This window comes from Ctenopharyngodon idella, chromosome 2, assembly GCF_019924925.1.
Source record: "Ctenopharyngodon idella isolate HZGC_01 chromosome 2, HZGC01, whole genome shotgun sequence".
NCBI lineage: Eukaryota > Metazoa > Chordata > Actinopteri > Cypriniformes > Xenocyprididae > Ctenopharyngodon > Ctenopharyngodon idella.
In genome coordinates this window covers 421,269-439,023 of record NC_067221.1, presented here as the reverse complement: position 1 = coordinate 439,023, position 17,755 = coordinate 421,269, and the positions used below count along the sequence as shown (strand labels likewise).

Below are 17,755 nucleotides of genomic sequence, written 5' to 3'. Positions count from 1 at the left end.
TTAGGCCATGTGATGGAGAAAAACCCCTAATGATTGAACACTAGCTCAGATTGATAGTTTAAAAAACTGATATAGACAATTTCTAGTCAAAGTGAAAAATATTCCATCATTAGAACCTTCTGTGTATCACAAGAGAGTGTTAACAGATGCAAATAAATGTATTGGTATTCAAACGTTCTTTTTCTGCAGGCCCAATAAATAAGAGTGATTATAAGAGCTCATATCAGCCCAATATGATCATCTCTTCATCACTGCCTGACAGGCCTCGTATTAATTTCAACTCTCTCCTCATCAACGGTCTGGCCTCTCATGAACGCTGTAATCATCATCACAGAGGAGGAACGTGGATCATTTTATTTAGTGCTATATAAACCTTTTTATACAAGACTGTACAGACGCAAACCTACAGCCTGAAACTTCACAATCTTCCTCTGCTCCAGGGGTTTCTTTTATAAAATGTGGCGTAGAAAACATCCTACATTTGATCTTACGATCATTTCTCAAATCTGTGTATGTGTGACTCAGAGAATGAACGTGCGTATGCCTCTCTTCCAGATGAGAAATCTGTACATCGCAAATGATCTTCTAATTGTGTGCAGCTGAACGGGTTCAGAGATTATATATTTATCTCCTGCCTTAACATTCGTTGCACAGCAGAAATCTCAACTGCTCGATTGTTTATATCGTCTCTGTGAACTATCCTATCATCTGCTCTAGTCTGCTTTTATCAGGCATTGCGGTATTAAACAAACATCATGAGTCGTGTAAAGATGTGTATTTTGAATATGGGTTAAACAAAACTGACACTAACTGTAGGACATCAGAGGATTATTATAGATTTCTGCAGGAATCGGAGAACAATCAAACATGTCCAAACTCCTCTGAAGCTGCTCTGCTTTACAGAAAGTTCACACCGTGTTTTGATTTAATTAGTCTCTGTATTAACGCACATCATCATCACTTCAGGAGAATTAAATCAGGTCAGAAATGAGTTTTACAGGAAACGTCTTCAGCAGGTAAAGGTGTCTTTGATCACGCGAGCGCTCCTTTGGCCCTCCAGTCCTGCGTCAGCACGTGCATCAGCTCTTCCTCGTCCTCCTCCTCGCTGCCGGCCGACCGCGGCTCGTCTCGCTGCCGTCTCTCTCTCCTTAGCGCGCTCTTCACAACCTCCTGTTTGGCGCGTAGAACCTCCACGCGCCGAAAGCACTGGATCTGCTCGTCGATCTCGTCGATCTGCCGCTCCAGCCGTCCTTCCTCGTCGTCTTCAGCCACGATGGCGTCGGACGCGCTGTTCACCTGCCGCATCTCCTTCTGGAACTCCTCCCACTCGCGGTCCATGTGATCTCGGGGTGTGTCCACGTTACGCACTTTAGCGTCGCGCACCGGATCGTCGAAGAAGCCCTCGGGTAAAGCTTCGGCTGTGTTGTCCTTCTTCTCCTGCGCCGTCTCGTCCCCATCCTCGGCTTTAGACACGGAGCCGGAGTGAGAGACGGCTGGCGGCACGGCGGAGACGCTGCTGTCGAAGAAATCTGCGGGGAGGCCGGCAGCCGGGACCGGCTCCTCAGCTGGAGCTGCACTGCTGGTGTCTTCATCATCATCATCATCATAATGTCCAGTGAGGAGCCCGAGACCTGCAGACGGACGGGAAGATACGGCTGTCTGCTCCGGCTGCCCCGCGGCTGCACCTGTGCACACACACACACACACACACACACACACACACACACACACACACGGGTCAATCACCTTAAAGATGTCTGATCAGAACCTCCGTCACTCATATAGCGCTCCAGTTTATGGAGTTATTAAAGGCCTCGTACAGACTGTAGTGTTTGTAAATGTGGTTAATTCAGTTATATGGCCGAACTGTGTGTGAACAGAACAGGATTAAACACGGAGAAGTGAACTGAATTTAAGTGCAGTGTGAACATGATCTGTGATGAGATGAAGTGTTTTCACCTGCTGGACAGAAACATCTGAACAGCGTCTCGGACCGTTTACACCTGAATCCAGTGCTGAACTGACCAATACAGATCAAAACACTGGTGAAAACAGCCGCCGAAGTGAGTATTAAACTGATATACACTTCATACGTGTAAATGAAAACTAGTGCTGTTCCTTGCTGGTGAATGATCTTCCTAAATCTGTCCAGACAAGTTATTCTGATTAAAGAAAATAATGTGGACAAATAAATCATTTATAATAAATACTATAATATTCCTCTTAAATTGATTTTATGGAGACTTTAACTACATCTTGCTGGGAAAACCTTCTCTACTCTCACTATTTCCCTGTTCCAGCATCTGAATCTAACCATGTCTGAAACTTCTCGTGTTTATCACTTGTATGTCGCTTTGGATAAAAGCGTCTGTAAAACGTATAAATGTGGATATACAGTAACTTATAGCGGTCACCCTAAAGACTGTGACGCTCGTGTTATTGAATAAAGGAATGAATGTACAGTATAAATGCGATGTTGTTGTGATGGTGTCGCACCTGCAGCGATGTGACTCTTGGCTCTCTTCCCTGATGAAGAGCACACGGGCTCCGGCGCGCCTCTCTTCAGCGCTGAGGATGAGGAGGAGGATGAAGGAGCTGGTGTCGGTGTGCTGTCTCTGTTCTTCAGCTCGCTGACTCTGTCCTTGTGTTGTTTTCCCAGCACATGAGTCTGCCACAGCAGCGCGGATTTGACCGGCGCGTTACACAGCGCGCAGCTCAGCTGACCCACACTGTTGTATTTGGCGTACGGCGATTCCACGCGCTTCTCTCGCTCCGTCGATCGCTTCTTCTCCCTCATTAACCGCCGTAAATCGTCTTGATTTACCACTTTCTTCCCCTTCTGTAACGAAGCCATCTTCGCAGGCTCGTCGCGGGAAAATGACGTGATTCTCGGGCGACGCTCTGTTTGGAGCTCGACCTCCAGGAGGCGCTATAAGCCTTCAATCATCTGCGGTCAAATCTCTGCAAACATTTATACATTCAAAATGTGAGCGTTTGCATGTAGTTCATAAAAACCTGTACCATATCTGCCTCAAAGTCTATAAAATGTTTAAATAAAGTAAATAGATGATATAAATTAAATAAATCATCATCCTCAGTGTTGAAGAGGAGTGGGAAAAGGGTCAAGCTGATCCAGTAATCACAAACGCGATTGGTCCGTCCTGATCAGCGCTGAGAAAAGTAACAAGTAGCACGTGACTCCGGCTGTGCTCGCTCTGCCTGCGTGTGCATTCTATCCATCCTAAATAGTATGTCACATTAGTAATGTTCGATACTATTTAGGGCGGATAGGGTGGATAGTATGCACATTGGGATGCAGGGTCTCTCTTTTTTTTATGAAACAAAAGTCACAGATGTCTTTTATTGTTTGCAACGATGGAGCAGCTCTGCTAACAACTCAGTACTGCAAGTAATGATGATTTATATAAACTTATAACAGTCTTAGAAAAAGAGTATAAATCATGGGCACACTGTTTTGATGGGCTCCAGTACTGATGAAAGGCTGAAAACTAAACGCTCCTGGTCATATATATGTGTATGTATAGCCAGTCAGAGACTCACCATGTGCTCTCCCTCACAAAAGATTGCTGCAGTTTTTTAGAAGTAATACTACAGTTTTTGTTAGATATAGAAAAATGCACTTTTTTGGACACGAAAAAACTGCAATATTGCAATAGGCTATGTGTGAAGTTTTACTGGAGTACAAATGCAGTATTACTGCAATACATCTAACATTCTCCAGATTCTCCTGTGATACTCCTCTGATCTTCCACAATATCCTATTCCAGTAACCTCCGCTCAAACACTCACCTGTTCAGAGGTTTGTTTGTGATGGGACAGTCTACTCCACTCATCAGTATGACTCATATGGGCTTGTCATTTTGCCCTTACCAAATACATATTAACTAGATCAGATTTATTGTGACCTTATCTCAGTGTAATATGTGAGGAGGAGAAAATGAATACTTTGGGAAAATAATTGTTATGGTTGAATCCTTAGTACAAATTTAGTAAAATTTCATTGTGCATGTTTACCCTTAATGAATTGTAATAACTCCATGTAAATGTACACACACACACACACACACACACAGACCATTTGCATCTTTTATGCATTGGTTATATTGTTGCCACTTCATTTTTGTGTTCTTGTGTTCTGTGTTGTGGCTGATTTAATGATTTTATTTGACAAATTTAATTGTCAGCAAGTGTCCACAAAGTCATCAAATCTCATATCATTTAGATTAAGACAACTTTTTTTAAAAAAAACCCTGATATTTCAGTATCACTGAACTGCAGTTATACTGTATTTATACTTCATTATATTGCAAACCTTCAGTTGTACTTCATTTTACTACAGCTGTACTTATAGGTACTGCAGTTTTACTGCTGTTGAACTTCAATGTACTGCAGTTGTACTTCAGTGATTATACTTCATTATACTGCAAATCTATGGTTGTGCTTTATTATACTGCAGTTATACTACTTTGTACTGCAGTTGTACTTCAATATACTGTAGTTCTTTTTTGTAAGGGCTGATCTAGTAGATATAGTACCACTTGACATTCTAAGTCATTTTAATCTTTAAAAATATGGATAACAATGGATTTGACATCTTTGCATGCCCTTTTTTTTTTCATTTCATTTCTATTTATATATTATTAGAGTTGGATTCAAGTCCACCTTAGTCAAGTCCGAGTCCAACTAAACAATACTGTAAAAAACAATGTCAATTTAAATGTAACAAAAGCAAAACTCTATTGCAGCTTGCCATTTCGATTTTTGATTTCACGTCATTTCATAATTAGTATTCTGTCCAGCAAACTTAAAGGGTTAGTTCACCCAAAAATGAAATTTATATCATTAATTACCCTCATGTTGTTCCACACCCATAAGACCTTCGTTCATCTTTGGAACACAAATTAAGATATTTTGATGAAATCCAAGAGTTTTTTTATCCTCCAGAAAAGCAGTAAAAACATTGTTAAAACAGTCATGTGACTGCAGTGGTTCAATCTTAATGTTATGAAGCGATGAGAATACATTTTGTGCACAAAAACAAAACAAAAATAACCACTTTATTCAAGGAATTCAACAAATTTATAGCTTCTGTGTACGCCTTCACATGCCACTTCATGACGCAGCACCAATCAGGATTGGTCTAGTTTCACATGTGCTTCACGCTTGCACACTGAAGGCGTTCCCCAAAGTGTCGTCATACGACGCAGCGCGAGTTCCTTCAAAAGGAATCCGTGTTTGCAATCTTTGTCATAGCCGTATCTGGGGTAGAGGATGCTACTGTGGCAATATGTGATACTCGTGACAGTCTGATGTCACGCTCCCTGTTTGTGCCGTCGATTAGTGTTGATCAGTTACGGCTTGTTTCTCTACACTCAGTATGGCCTGTTTAGGAGCACTGGATTCATGGGACTCACCGGCTGTATACTGAGGGCGTCCATGACGAATCTCCGTTGTGTGTTCTGTCTGGTTTGGTGGACCCGCAAGTAACTTTGTTTCAAGAACTGCAATCCTTTGTAGAAGTCTGTGGCAGTTTGTGCAGCAGGTAGATTCTTCAACCAGAAGAGGCATTTTCTTTCTTATCCTTTTGAATGTAGGCAGCTGTGTTTTCCTTTTCCGGAATGTAAGCTGATGGCTGCTGTCAGTGGGAGAATGGTCGGATACAAATTCCCCTTTTTTGTAGTATATTCCAGTCACAAAAGTTTCTAGTTTTAGCATTGGTGCCAAGCTTTGTCGTTTGAGCAATGTGCTGATTTGCTGAAGTTAAAATTAGGAGATAAAATATAGAAGGGATTGTACCAAATTAGCTCAAAAGAAATATGAATAATTAATTATAACTAGTGATAATTAATTATAAATATTCATATCAGTTAATAGAATTAACTTAATATAATAAAATTAACATTACAATCAAATTAACCTGTTTGACCAATGAACACTCAGTGTTATTAGTTTCAGAATTATTAATTCTAAGAAATGTTCATTTCCAGGTTATGGGAAATAACATTCTTATTGTACAGTACTGCTCAGAGCATGTAGTCAGAATCTGCATGTTTAGGGACTCCAGTATGAGCATGAAACACGGACAACTTTACGTGTGACATGAACAAGACTTTATTAACTAGACTAAACACTTAAACTACTCTAACATTCACACACATACATGCATACAGTTTACCAAGGGAAAGAGAGAGCTGAAGCAGAATACAGGAAAGCAAGAAGTTATTGTTTGAAATTCAGCAGATCAACAGCCTTGAGCAAACCATCAGATTAGTTCTAACACGTCCTTCTTTAAAAGGGGAGTGAGGATACTTAATGTATCAAATAATGAGACTAAGTTTGATACTTGCATGTCTCGCCCATTTGAATTAAAGTGTCCAGATGCAATTTGTTGAGGCTCCCGTTGATCTTTGCTGATGTTGTCTTGATGAGAGAGAACCATCTGGATTCAGAGGGTCTTTGGTGAATGGAAGGTCTAGTCCGGAGCCTGGCACAAGCTTGGGGGTCTTCAGAAGTCTTTTAGCTCAGCATCATCTTCACATCAGAGTTTTCTCAGTAAAGGAACCAGACGTGATCTTGTGATCAGTGATTTGTCACACCCTCTGGAGGTGATTGAGCCAATAAGGAGTTGTTCTTTCAGAGGGAACTTTTTTATGAGTCTTTGTTCTTTTGCAGGATATTAGCATAAGACATTGGATTGGATGTATGAGAGTAGAACCTTCTAGATTCTTATAATACTAATGTGTCAGAGAGTTAGCAAAATGTAATGTAAATTAACAGATTGAGAACAAAGATTGGAGTCCATCGATACCAAACATGATACCCATGTGATTTTAGTTACCCATAGTATGCAACTCTGAAACAATAATACATAGAGTTCAAAAGAGAGAATTAATACATAGGCCAAACCCTATAAAAGGAAAATCATGAGATGGTGGTTATAGAATATATAGGATAAAAAGGTTCACTTTGTCCTTCTTAACAAGAATTAAATGAGGGTCACAACTTCTCTGCAAATTCCTGATGGTCGTAAAACTTATCAGTCTTCCTGTGTCCTGTAACCAGAGTCTCTGTGAAAACTGCATTTATTACAGTTTTTGTGGGAGGGTTCACAGACCTTTGTTGAGAGAGTGAGTTTGCTGGATTATTCATTAAATAGAATGAATAATTTTTGTGTGTCTGATTGGTCCAGATGCTACACAATAGAGCAAAGGGTGGAGCAGTAAGCAAGAGCGTCCGAGAAGTAGAGCAACTTTTACTACTGAAAACAAAATGGCTGCATCTTTATTTGCAGTTTCATTCCAGACTCTGATGTTTGTGAAGCTCCACATCGATCCGTCAGTAAACTTTGAGTTAGTTTGATTCTGCTCTGCTTTAATAATGTTCACTAATTTACCTCTGATTCTAATTACTGACACTTGATGAAGTGATAAAGGTGATAATTGGTGAAAACCTAATTGATGTTCAGATATGGTGAACACTAGAGTTTTTCACAGCAGAATAATCAAACACATCTGATCTTAATGGTAAATAATGACAGTAATGAACACTTTCATTAACATGTTGATCATGAACACAAAAGCCATGTGATTCATATATTTCACGTATGATGATTTAAAAGATTATAATAGCTGAAATAATAAACAATACAGTTTTAATGCATTCTTTAAAGTTTCAGTCATGAAGGATTGAACTTGAAGCACTTCTACTGAGGATCATAATGGTTTGGTTTCTGCTGTTAGAAAACTCTTCCCTGATTGAGTGGATGTGGGAGATTTTTACTCTGTTTTCAAAAGCTTGTTACTAAGAGATTCAGTAGAGATCGCACATTTCCTCATTTCCCATCAACATTAATTCATTATGTATGTCACAAACCACCTCTAATATAACATGAATGTCTACTGTTTCCTACTGAAAGTATCTGCACAATATCTGTGACCAGTGCTTGAAGTGACGAAACGGCCACTGACACACCAATCCGGATTAATCCAGTTTGACTGACCAGTATGTTAGTATACTCAATGGTGACTATAATCCAGCAGCCTGAGTCGTTTGTGAGAAGGTGCATCATTTCTACTGTTAGTGAAAATTAACCCAGCCATGGGTTACTCCACTTACAGTTCAGATCAGCTGTTATTAGTCAAATAATCACAGACAGAAACAGATACAGGAGAACTGGAGCTCTTTAATTATATTAATGATAGAAAAGAGAGAATACAGGACAGTCTCTGACTCGATATGATACAGTCAACTATATGAAACACTTCTATAAACACACAACATTACTAAAAACTCAGTACACTTCTTATATATTTCATACACTTGAAAACAAGTGTTTTTAGGGATCATTCACCCAAAACTGTCCACTGACTTACAATGTATGGACAAAAATAATCTCAAAATATTGTCTTTTATGTTCTGCAGAAGAAAGTTGTTCAGCTTTTGATCAACATGAGTGCAAGTAAATTGTCATTTTTCATTTTTGAGTTAACTATCTTTTTAATAGCATGAACAGTAATTATTTGCTAAAGAGAGTATGATAAATGTACCTGCATTATGAACACTAGCTGACAAGCAGGAATATGACATTAAACTACTTGATGTTGTTCATCTGTCAGTCTACCGGGGAAATGAAGTCAGAATAAAGGGTGTTTATGTGCATGTGTGCGTCTGCACTGATGTAGTGATCAGAACTGATGCTGGATCAGTGTTCACACTGAAACCTGCTCGTGTGTGGAGGATCCAGCAGACTGTTTGACCTGTTTTACTGCGGGAACGTTGATCCTACAGCATTTCCCCACGACTGCAGTGAGACGCTCTTTATGAAGACAAACCATTGATCCACTACTCTGGATTATAACCTCCTCTCCATCGTATGTTCGTCCCGGCTGTGTCTCGAATTCTGATGTGTGTCAATTCTACAACAGCAGTGATCAAAGTTTATTAAATCACCAGCATCAGGCCTCATGAACAAGTACAACAAACAGTCAGCGAGTGGGTTCAGAAACAGGAGAAATTTTACATACCGGATAACTTTAACAAGTAGGCCTAATGAACTGTGTTTAATGGGAAAAGTCTCTCTAATAAAACTCAGGATTACAAAGGGGAGAATGAGAAATGTGTAAGTCAGCAGCACCAGGAACAAACTTCCCAAAATTAATTTGCGCTTTAGAGAAGTAAGAGATATTGCGTGTGAAAGACCGCGACGAGTACCAACAAAACACAGAATGATTATCGGGTAGGGGATAAAACAGCCGATTGATCGCTTCACACGTTCAAAAGACAGCGAATCGGAGTCTATGTCTGCAAAGATCAGAGGAACAAACCAGATGATTACAGAAATAACACAGGAGACTTTTAGTGAATTATGAGATTTGTACCAGATAGGATGAGAAACCAGAAGATATCGTTCAAAAGCAACACAAGCCATAAAATACAGACCCACAATCAAACTATAATAATATGCATCACGCCATTGTTCTATCAGATCGAGTACTTCCTCCAGGTCATCTGGCAATTCGATGATTGTTATCATTAACATACAAATGATCTGAATGAGATCTGAAAGAATCAATTGACCGACGAAAACTGAAGAAGCACGACGAGATTTGATAAGAGCACACAATGTGAACAGACTTAAGATCATGATTGGAATCTCAATGACTGAAATGATCCAGATAAATAATGGGTCTGCAAACATTTTTTCCCTGAATAATTCATTTCGCACATCTATCGATTCTTCATCATTATTGACTCCAGTTGATCCGTTGATGCTGGTGTTTTGTTCTGTCATTGTTTGATGAACTCTTGACAGGCAGCACTAAATAACAAACCAGTCATTAGTTTAAAATATACATTCATTTCCTATTGTAAAAATATATTTTTCTTTGATAAAAACAATAGGAAAAATTAAATGGCATAACATGTTTTCTGTGTGATTGTTGAAATACAGTTCCCTCAGTTTGCTTTACATTTTCTTTAGAGGAGATGTGTGTGATGTTAAAATGCTAAAAATACATTAAATGTAAGATTAAAGATTGAAAATCCTCCATCTGAACAATAACACAAGAATGCTGTTGTGAATATTCAGTACAGCTCAACTGTAAGTGTTCAATGGTTTATTAATGAAGGAATAAATCTTGAAGAACTTACGTTACTGACAGGTAGTTTGTGTGTTTGGTCTGCAGGTCAAAGCGAGTCGAAGCAGAAGGTTTGTGGAGCAGCACACAGACTGACAGATGTTTCACATGTCTGAGGAGCTCTTCATTCGGCTACACTGTAAAAACACACATTTTAAAGCTTGTTGATCTGATGTAGGAAATGACTGAGATTACAGTTAAACGATCTGATACAACGTGTGAAACTGTGATTACCTGAAAGGACACGATTAACTAACAATGATAGTTTGAGTGAAAAACCAGTCTAACTTTCAGAACTGGTTCGGCTCAACTACGACGACTGAAATAAAGAGGAAATATTGGGTCCATCCAATCCCGAGATTGCACAGAGAGAAAGGAGAGTTCACCTCATCAAGGAGCTGCGTGATTATCTCGAGCGTTTCAAAGTTTACTTCAGGATGTCAGTGCCTCAGTTTGATGCTTTGCTAGCGATACTGGCACACTCTATCTTTATATTCTGTCTCTTTCCGCACTTTGTTTGTCATACAGTGCTACTGCTTTGTGCTGTAGACGACGTGGATCAACTTGTCAAATGGCATAGGGGATTTTGGCGTTCACGTACGGTTATTTTTTAACGTGCGAACATTTCAGACGCGAATTTCGGACTCAATGTGCAAAGACCTTAAGAGCTCCGCGGGTGAAAACATGAACACACTGGATAGCCTCTTTATAGTACAAAATGAAGTTGTGCTTCTGATGAAATGAGGCACTGACACTGTTTTTCATGTTTGATACTGTAAAGCTGCTTGCTTTTAAGCAATCTATTGAATAAAGTGCTATATAAATAAAAATGACGTGACTGGAGTGCTAATTTGCAGAGCTCGTGCTAACATACTAATGTTGTTATGATCAGACGCTTTTCTTATGCTTGCTATAAAAATGCTTGCAGTTTTCTTATTTAGTTGTGTTTATTTTATTACTGAGAAGAAAGTGTACAGCACGTATTTACATATTCATCTAACCATCAGTGTGGGCGGCGTCAGAGGTTCGATTACAGTATATCGCTGGTCACGCATTTCGAACTCCTAAACGAAGAATGAAAAAGAACTTTGTTTGAAGTATATCGGGGCCTTTAGTGTACATCAATACATCTTTTAATAAAAATCTGTTTACTGTATGTGTTTTCTTTATGAATCAAGAGTTATCTCTAATAAACCTGTATTTCATAGAAAGGAAGCGTGTTTGTGATGCACAGAATGACATTGTCTTCATTTCTTCAGTGCAGCTCTATTTCATCTGTTTAAACTGAACTGCAGGCGATCTGTGAATGAGACGCAGGGTTTTGCACTGAAACACAGCAGGCAAACCTGTCTCTACTGTCTCGTGAGTGTTCGTCCCGGCTGTGTCTCTAATTCTGATGTGTGTCAGTTCTACAACAGCAGTGAACAGACTTCATTAAATCACCAACATCAGGCCTCATGAACAAGTACAATATACAGTCAGCGAGTGGGTTCAGATACAGGAGGAATTTTACATACAGGATAACTTTAACAAGTAATGAACTTTGGTTAATGTGAAAAATCTCTGTAATAAAACTCAGGATTACAAAGGGGAGAATGAGAAATGTGTAAGTCAGCAGCACCAGGAACAAACTTCCCAAAATTAATTGTCGCTTTAGAGAAGTAAGAGATATTGCGTGTGAAAGACCGCGACGAGTACCAACAAAACACAGAATGATTATCGGGCAGGGGATAAAACAGCCGATCGATCGGAGCATATAGTTAGAATACAGATAATCGGAGTCTATGTCTGCAAAGATCAGAGGAACAAACCAGATGATCACAGAAATAACACAGGAGACTTTTAGTGAATGATGAGATTTGTACCAGATAGGATGAGAAACCAGAAGATATCGTTCAAAAGCAACACAAGCCATAAAATACAGACCCACAATCAAACTATAAGAATATGCACTATGCCATTGTTTGTCATCTTTCAGGTCATCTGGCAATTCAATGATTGTTATCGTTAACATACAAATGATCTGAATGAGATCAGAAAGAATCAAGTGATCAACAAAAACTGAAGAAGCAGGATGAGATTTGATAAGAGCACACAATGTGAACAGACTTAAGATCATGATTGGAATCTCAATGGGTGAAATGATCCAGATGAATAATGGATCTGCAAACATTTGTTCCCTGAAAAGTTTCCCTTGCTCATGTATCCATTGATCATCATCATATTAATAATAATAATCTTCATCCAGTCCATTGAAGCTGATGTTTTGTCACATTGTTTCATGAAATCTTGACAGGCAGCACTAAATAAAAAAGTTAGTTTTAAAATAAAAACATGCATTCATTTCCTATTGCAAATATTTATTTTTCTTTCATAAAAACAATAGGGGAAAATTATATGGCATAACATGTTTTCTGTGTGATTGTTGAAATACAGTTCCCTCAGTTTGCTTTACATTTTCTTTAGAGGAGATGTGTGTGATGTTAAAATGCTAAAAATACATTAAATGTAAGATTAAAGATTGAAAATCCTACATCTGAACAATAACACAAGAATGCTGTTGTTGTGAATATTCAGTACAGCTCAACTGTAAGTGTTCAATGGTTTATTAATGAAGGAATAAATCTTGAAGAACTTACGTTACTGACAGGTAGTTTGTGTGTTTGGTCTGCAGGTCAAAGCGAGTCGAAGCAGAAGGTTTGTGGAGCAGCACACAGACTGACAGATGTTTCACATGTCTGAAGAGCTCTTCATTCGGCTACACTGTAAAAACACACATTTTAAAGCTTGTTGATCTGATGTAGGAAATGACTGAGATTACAGACAAACAATCTGAAACAATGTGTGAAACTGTGATTACCTGAAAGGACACGATTAACTAACAATGATAGTTTGAGTGAAAAACCAGTCTAACTTTCAGAACTGGTTCGGCTCAACTACGACGACTGAAGTAAACTGGAAATGATTTGCAGCTGCTTGATTTCATTTTTAAACTTCACTCAATGTTTTTTCATATCTTCAGTAAAATAAGAAACCCATGAATGATCACGAGAGAAAACACAAATGACATGATCTTCCTAAAATAGTGATTCTTCTGCTGCTTTTTAAGCCTGTTTTCTTTAAGAAATGGAAATCTGTAGTTTTTCCATTTGGATCTGCTGTACTGAAATCACACACAATGTTCATTGAAGGAAACTAGTTTAAGCACAAATGATCACAGTGATTCCAGAGGCTGAAACACAAAGACAGTTGATGATATAAACTCACCGATGAGATGATCTCATGATCTTACCGGGAATCAGACTGTGGACTGAAGACGCTGCTCATCAGAAGATGATGGTGTTTATGAGCTGCTCAGCGCTCTTTTATAGCCTGAATCACTCCGGAAACATCAAACAAATATGCATTAAACATAATTTACACTTAATGAACACGCAACCGCATCAGCAATCAGCAAACCAAACTTCAAATTAGAAAACCACTTAAAAAAAGAGCCTCAAGTGTTCTAGAAAGGAAAATGTGTACAGTGATATAATACTCAGATTTTGCAAACTTTATCAATCTTTGTTTCTTTATATGCCAACAGTGACAGTTCAAAAATGGCAAAAAGCACTTCGGTTTTTTGCCTCAAGTAACTCAAGAAGTATTAAAGATATCTTAATATCCTTTTAGATTCTGGTTCTTAAACTTTCCTTTTTATGTCTTTTTTTTAATCTTTTTTCAGATTGCCCTCGATGGTTAAATCCCAGCGATATGGAGATATTAATGGGGCTCCATGAGTAAATTGGTAAATTGTTCACATTTTCAGTGGTCAAAAACCAAATGCGGGTCACTTTTCATACAGCTGATACTTTTTTCTTTTAAAGAGGAATATCTAAATAATGTTGAAACTAGAAATGTATCTCATTTTATCATCTCGATTGCACAGAACATACCTGTCTGAGTGCCATAAATATTAATTTTCCAAAGTTTGCATGCCTGTAACTCAAAAAGTTTTCAAGATATCTTAATATCCTTCTCATTCTTAATAAACTTTTCTTTTGGAATCTTCATTTTTAAGGCTCTATATAGTTCAGTCCCATAGATATTGAGACTCCATGGCCAAATTGTTGAATTTTACACATTTTCAATGGTCAAGAACCAAATGTAGGTAACTTTTCAAACAGCTGATAGTTATTGTGTTTAAAGAAGAATGTCCGAAGAACAAATAACACTGAAACTATAAATGTATCTTGTTTCCTTCTATCAAAACAATTGGATAACACACCTCTCTGAGTGCCAAAAACAAACATTTTTCTGAAGTTTACATGTCTTAATTCAAGAAATGTTAAAGATATCTCAATGTCATTTTACATTCTTGTTTTTATGAAACTTTTCTTCTGTAATCTTCATTTTTAAGGCTCTATGGTTCAATCTCATAGATATAGGGATGTTAATGTGGTAACGTGTAGTTACGATACTGCGTATTTGAACTCTTGGTAGCTCCAGAAACTGTTATAATGAACAAAATCCTATCTTCCAAATATCCCCAATATTGATTAAAATATAGATTCTTATAAATACACTTTTGAGAGCAAGTTAATGTGCCTCAACTTTTCAGTGGATTTCTGGTACTCAGAGATTTATGATTTATGCACTTCTTTTGATAGAGGGAAACAAGATACGTTTATAGTTTCAACACTATTTATTCTTCAGACATTCCTCTTTAAACACAATAAGTATCAGCTGTATCAGCTTTTGATCACTGAAAATGGGTAAAATTCAACAATTTTATCTATGGGACTGAACTATACAGAGCCTTAAAAATGAAGAAATAGCTTAACATTTTAAATATTTCGGCATAATGCGAATAACATTAGGTGAAAATAACTTGCAACTCTCCAGCTGATCTGCCACATCCCGTAGCAAACTAGACAACGAATTACTACTTGCCGCCATTTTCTTTGAAAACTCTCATCTATCGCTTAGCTGGCCTGGCGATTCTACACGTGAGCTCTTAACCAATGACGCACTGAAGCTACAGAAGGACCGCCTTCCTCATTTCCGTGTTACACGCGGAAAAGTAAAAATAAATGAATCAATAAATAAATAAATCTAAAAATAAATGAATGCATACATACATAAATAGATGTAAAAATAATATATAAATATAAAAAAAAAATAAAAAAAATAGTTAACTAAAAATAAAAGCTTAAAAAAAAATGTTTAAAAATGTAAAAATGTATAAACGCAGAAAATAATAAATTAAGGGGGAAAAATAAAAAATGAATTTTATTAAAAATGAATCATTTATTTTATCAAGTCATTTATTCATTTTCCTATTATCACATTTATTTACCTATTTATCTATTTATTAATTTATATATTTATTTATTCATTCATTCATTCATTTTTAATTTCTGCAGGTTTGGTCCTCCATATATGAAAACAGGATAATCGAGGTAAAATGATTACTGTACTTGCTGTCTTCACGTGCTATCGGAAATTTGATAATTACCACTTCTGAAGTCGTGATTATGAGCTCATCGCATTCATGTTTCGAAATGAAAGGGTGTTCATGTGCAATTTTTTACCAACTCGTATTTACCATAACGCTGCTAAGTGAAGGCAGCATAACAGTCCGTGCAGCTCTTAAAGGGACAGCAGCCATTATTAATGACTGCTATTTCTGTTGGGTATTACTTATCTGAATACCACTGTACATCTATCTGAAAAACCTAAAGCACTGTTTATTTTATTTGTATTTTTGTTCTGTTGTATTTTTTGTCGGCTTTGTTTGTAATTAGTTTCTTTGTTCTGATTTTATTGTTGGCTGTTTATTGTCTTCAGTAGCCGTTTTGGGGACTTTTATACTTACATTATTTAATCTAGCATTAGTTTTTGCTTAAGTATTGATAATTGTGAAATTTCACTGACATTTAAAATTACTCATATCATGAAATAAGACTGTGATCATATCACCCACCAATAATAGTGTTAAATAATCATGATTTTTGCCATAATCGAGCAGCCCTAGTTGGCGATGGATATGTGTATGCTTTAACCAAATGCCGCGCCTGTCGTGGAGACTGACGAAGGGCAGCCTATAACACATCTCGATTGAGACAGACTGCCTCAAAGCTCGTGTGTGCCGTGATGCACAAGATATCTGTGATCGCATAAACAGTAGCATCTTCTCAGCATATTAAACTGTGTATGCATTCAGGTGATCAGACAATTTTAACACGTCAATCATACAACAGTAGTTCGAATAACCACAGAGACATTGTATGTCTTCGATGTTTTCATCCTCACTAATTTTGCGCTCTGGCTCAAATTGAAAAGGCTGATCAGGTTTTAAAAGGAACCCCGTGGATATTAAGACTTGTATGCGTTACTAGATTACTGTTGCACCAAAACATACAGATAAAAAGTATAAAAGGCATCAGGGCTAAACTGGAGAGAACAACGATGCGGTTCTTTAGGAAGTTTTATTCGTCCACATTCTTCACAACTTCTAATTCTTTTCTCCTTTTATCGCTAGTAAAGCAGTGAAAACTTACATCTCTTCTCTTGTGGCTCATCGACTGAAAATTACAACCAAAAGCTGCACAATGTGGCATCGTATATTATATTCCCAGTTGTGTTGCGGTAAAAATAGCAACAGGGCAGTGTCAGTAGATCAGTGAGTGCAACCATTTGACGTCACTGACATAGAACGCACTGTGCACCTAAACAAAATGGCGCCCCCATTGTCCAAATATGTCATGGATTTTTTTAAATAATAATCTTTCATGGGTTTTCTACTACATATTTCAGTAAGAGACATCATTTACGTTATACTAAGCCATACAAGTCTTAAAGACCCCCTTTTCTCCACTGATGTTCTGAGTTGTTCAAAGCGTTTGTAAGGATGCTGTTTTTCAGAAGGCAGCTGTCTGACTCTGAGATGAAGAACGGGAACACGGTAACATTAGCAACACATTATTAGCTGTTTGATAACACAGTCAAGCAAAAGGCTAATCATATTAATGTTATGTGTCCCTCAGAACAGTCGCAAGGGCTGTGCCAAGTGTGCGAGCGCATAGGGGCTCGCGCCAAAGTAAAGTGACAGCTGACTTGAAGTAAAGCCAATAAAGTTAATGTTTTGTGCGTGTGACCGTGATTCATGTGCATATGTCAATCAGTGTGTCCTCGCACGTCAAGTTCTGAGAGAGCTTTATTCAGTCCATTATAAATTCAGATTTTGGCCCCTTCTGGAATGGATCAACCCATAGATATTAGCCTACTTGATAAGATCAAGTAAATACCCTGGAAATCTGCGCTCATTCAAGGATGTGCATTTATTTCATGTACGGAGAAGGCATGGGCGCCTGCAGGATTTCATCTGAATGTTTTTTTAAATCTGAAAACCCCAAAAAGCAACGAAATTGTCAAACATTTAGCGCATGTTCACAGAGGAAAACGGCTGCTTGTTCTCTCGATACTGTCTGTTTTACTGAGAAATCGCTTCAGGTGATTCAGTGAGAGAGCAGTCCAAAGAAATGGAGTGGATTCAAACCGTTTTGCAAAGGCGTTTTACCAATTCATAATTTAAAACACAATTTAAGCAACAAAAA

At 37.9% G+C, this 17,755-nt stretch overlaps 3 protein-coding genes across 6 annotated transcripts in view; all 3 read right to left on the bottom strand.

Moving 5' to 3' along the window:
* LOC127505019 (G-protein coupled receptor 4-like) overlaps positions 1–11,259 on the bottom strand; it is a 104,696-nt gene extending 93,437 nt beyond the window's left edge. Inside the window, exon 1 of the mRNA XM_051880257.1 lies at positions 10,392–11,259. The gene's annotated coding sequence lies outside the window, so the exon portion shown is untranslated. The remainder of the gene's footprint in view (positions 1–10,391) is intronic.
* LOC127505046 (ovarian cancer G-protein coupled receptor 1-like) overlaps positions 1–17,755 on the bottom strand; it is a 120,551-nt gene that overhangs the window by 93,525 nt on the left and 9,271 nt on the right. The window contains exons 1-4 of one of the 4 annotated variants that reach the window (XM_051880302.1): positions 13,450–17,573; positions 12,797–12,920; positions 10,171–10,294; positions 7,645–9,838 (exon numbers count right to left, since the gene is read on the bottom strand). In XM_051880302.1, the coding sequence (XP_051736262.1) occupies positions 8,873–9,811 (939 nt within the window). In that variant the 5' untranslated portion in view covers positions 9,812–9,838; positions 10,171–10,294; positions 12,797–12,920; positions 13,450–17,573 and the 3' untranslated portion in view covers positions 7,645–8,872. Of the gene's footprint in view, positions 1–7,644; positions 9,839–10,170; positions 10,295–12,796; positions 12,921–13,449; positions 17,574–17,755 lie in introns of those variants that run through there. The other 3 variants (XR_007927554.1, XM_051880308.1, XM_051880317.1) reach the window with 3 other exon arrangements.
* znf830 (zinc finger protein 830) lies at positions 340–2,896 on the bottom strand. The gene is made up of 2 exons (XM_051880230.1): positions 2,497–2,896; positions 340–1,685 (listed from the first exon to the last, which is right to left on the bottom strand). Exons 1-2 carry the CDS (start codon positions 2,852–2,854, stop codon positions 1,033–1,035), a joined length of 1,011 nt encoding a protein of 336 aa, XP_051736190.1. The 5' UTR covers positions 2,855–2,896; the 3' UTR covers positions 340–1,032.

Bases quoted from the DNA above. Each gene is read 5' to 3' on its own strand.
- znf830 (XM_051880230.1), bottom strand. From the start codon at position 2,854: ATGGCTTCGTTACAGAAGGGGAAGAAAGTGGTAAATCAAGACGATTTA. The intron at 1,686-2,496 runs GTGCGACACCAT...GTGTGTGCACAG, and splicing joins CAAGAGTCACATCGCTGCAG to GTGCAGCCGCGGGGCAGCCG.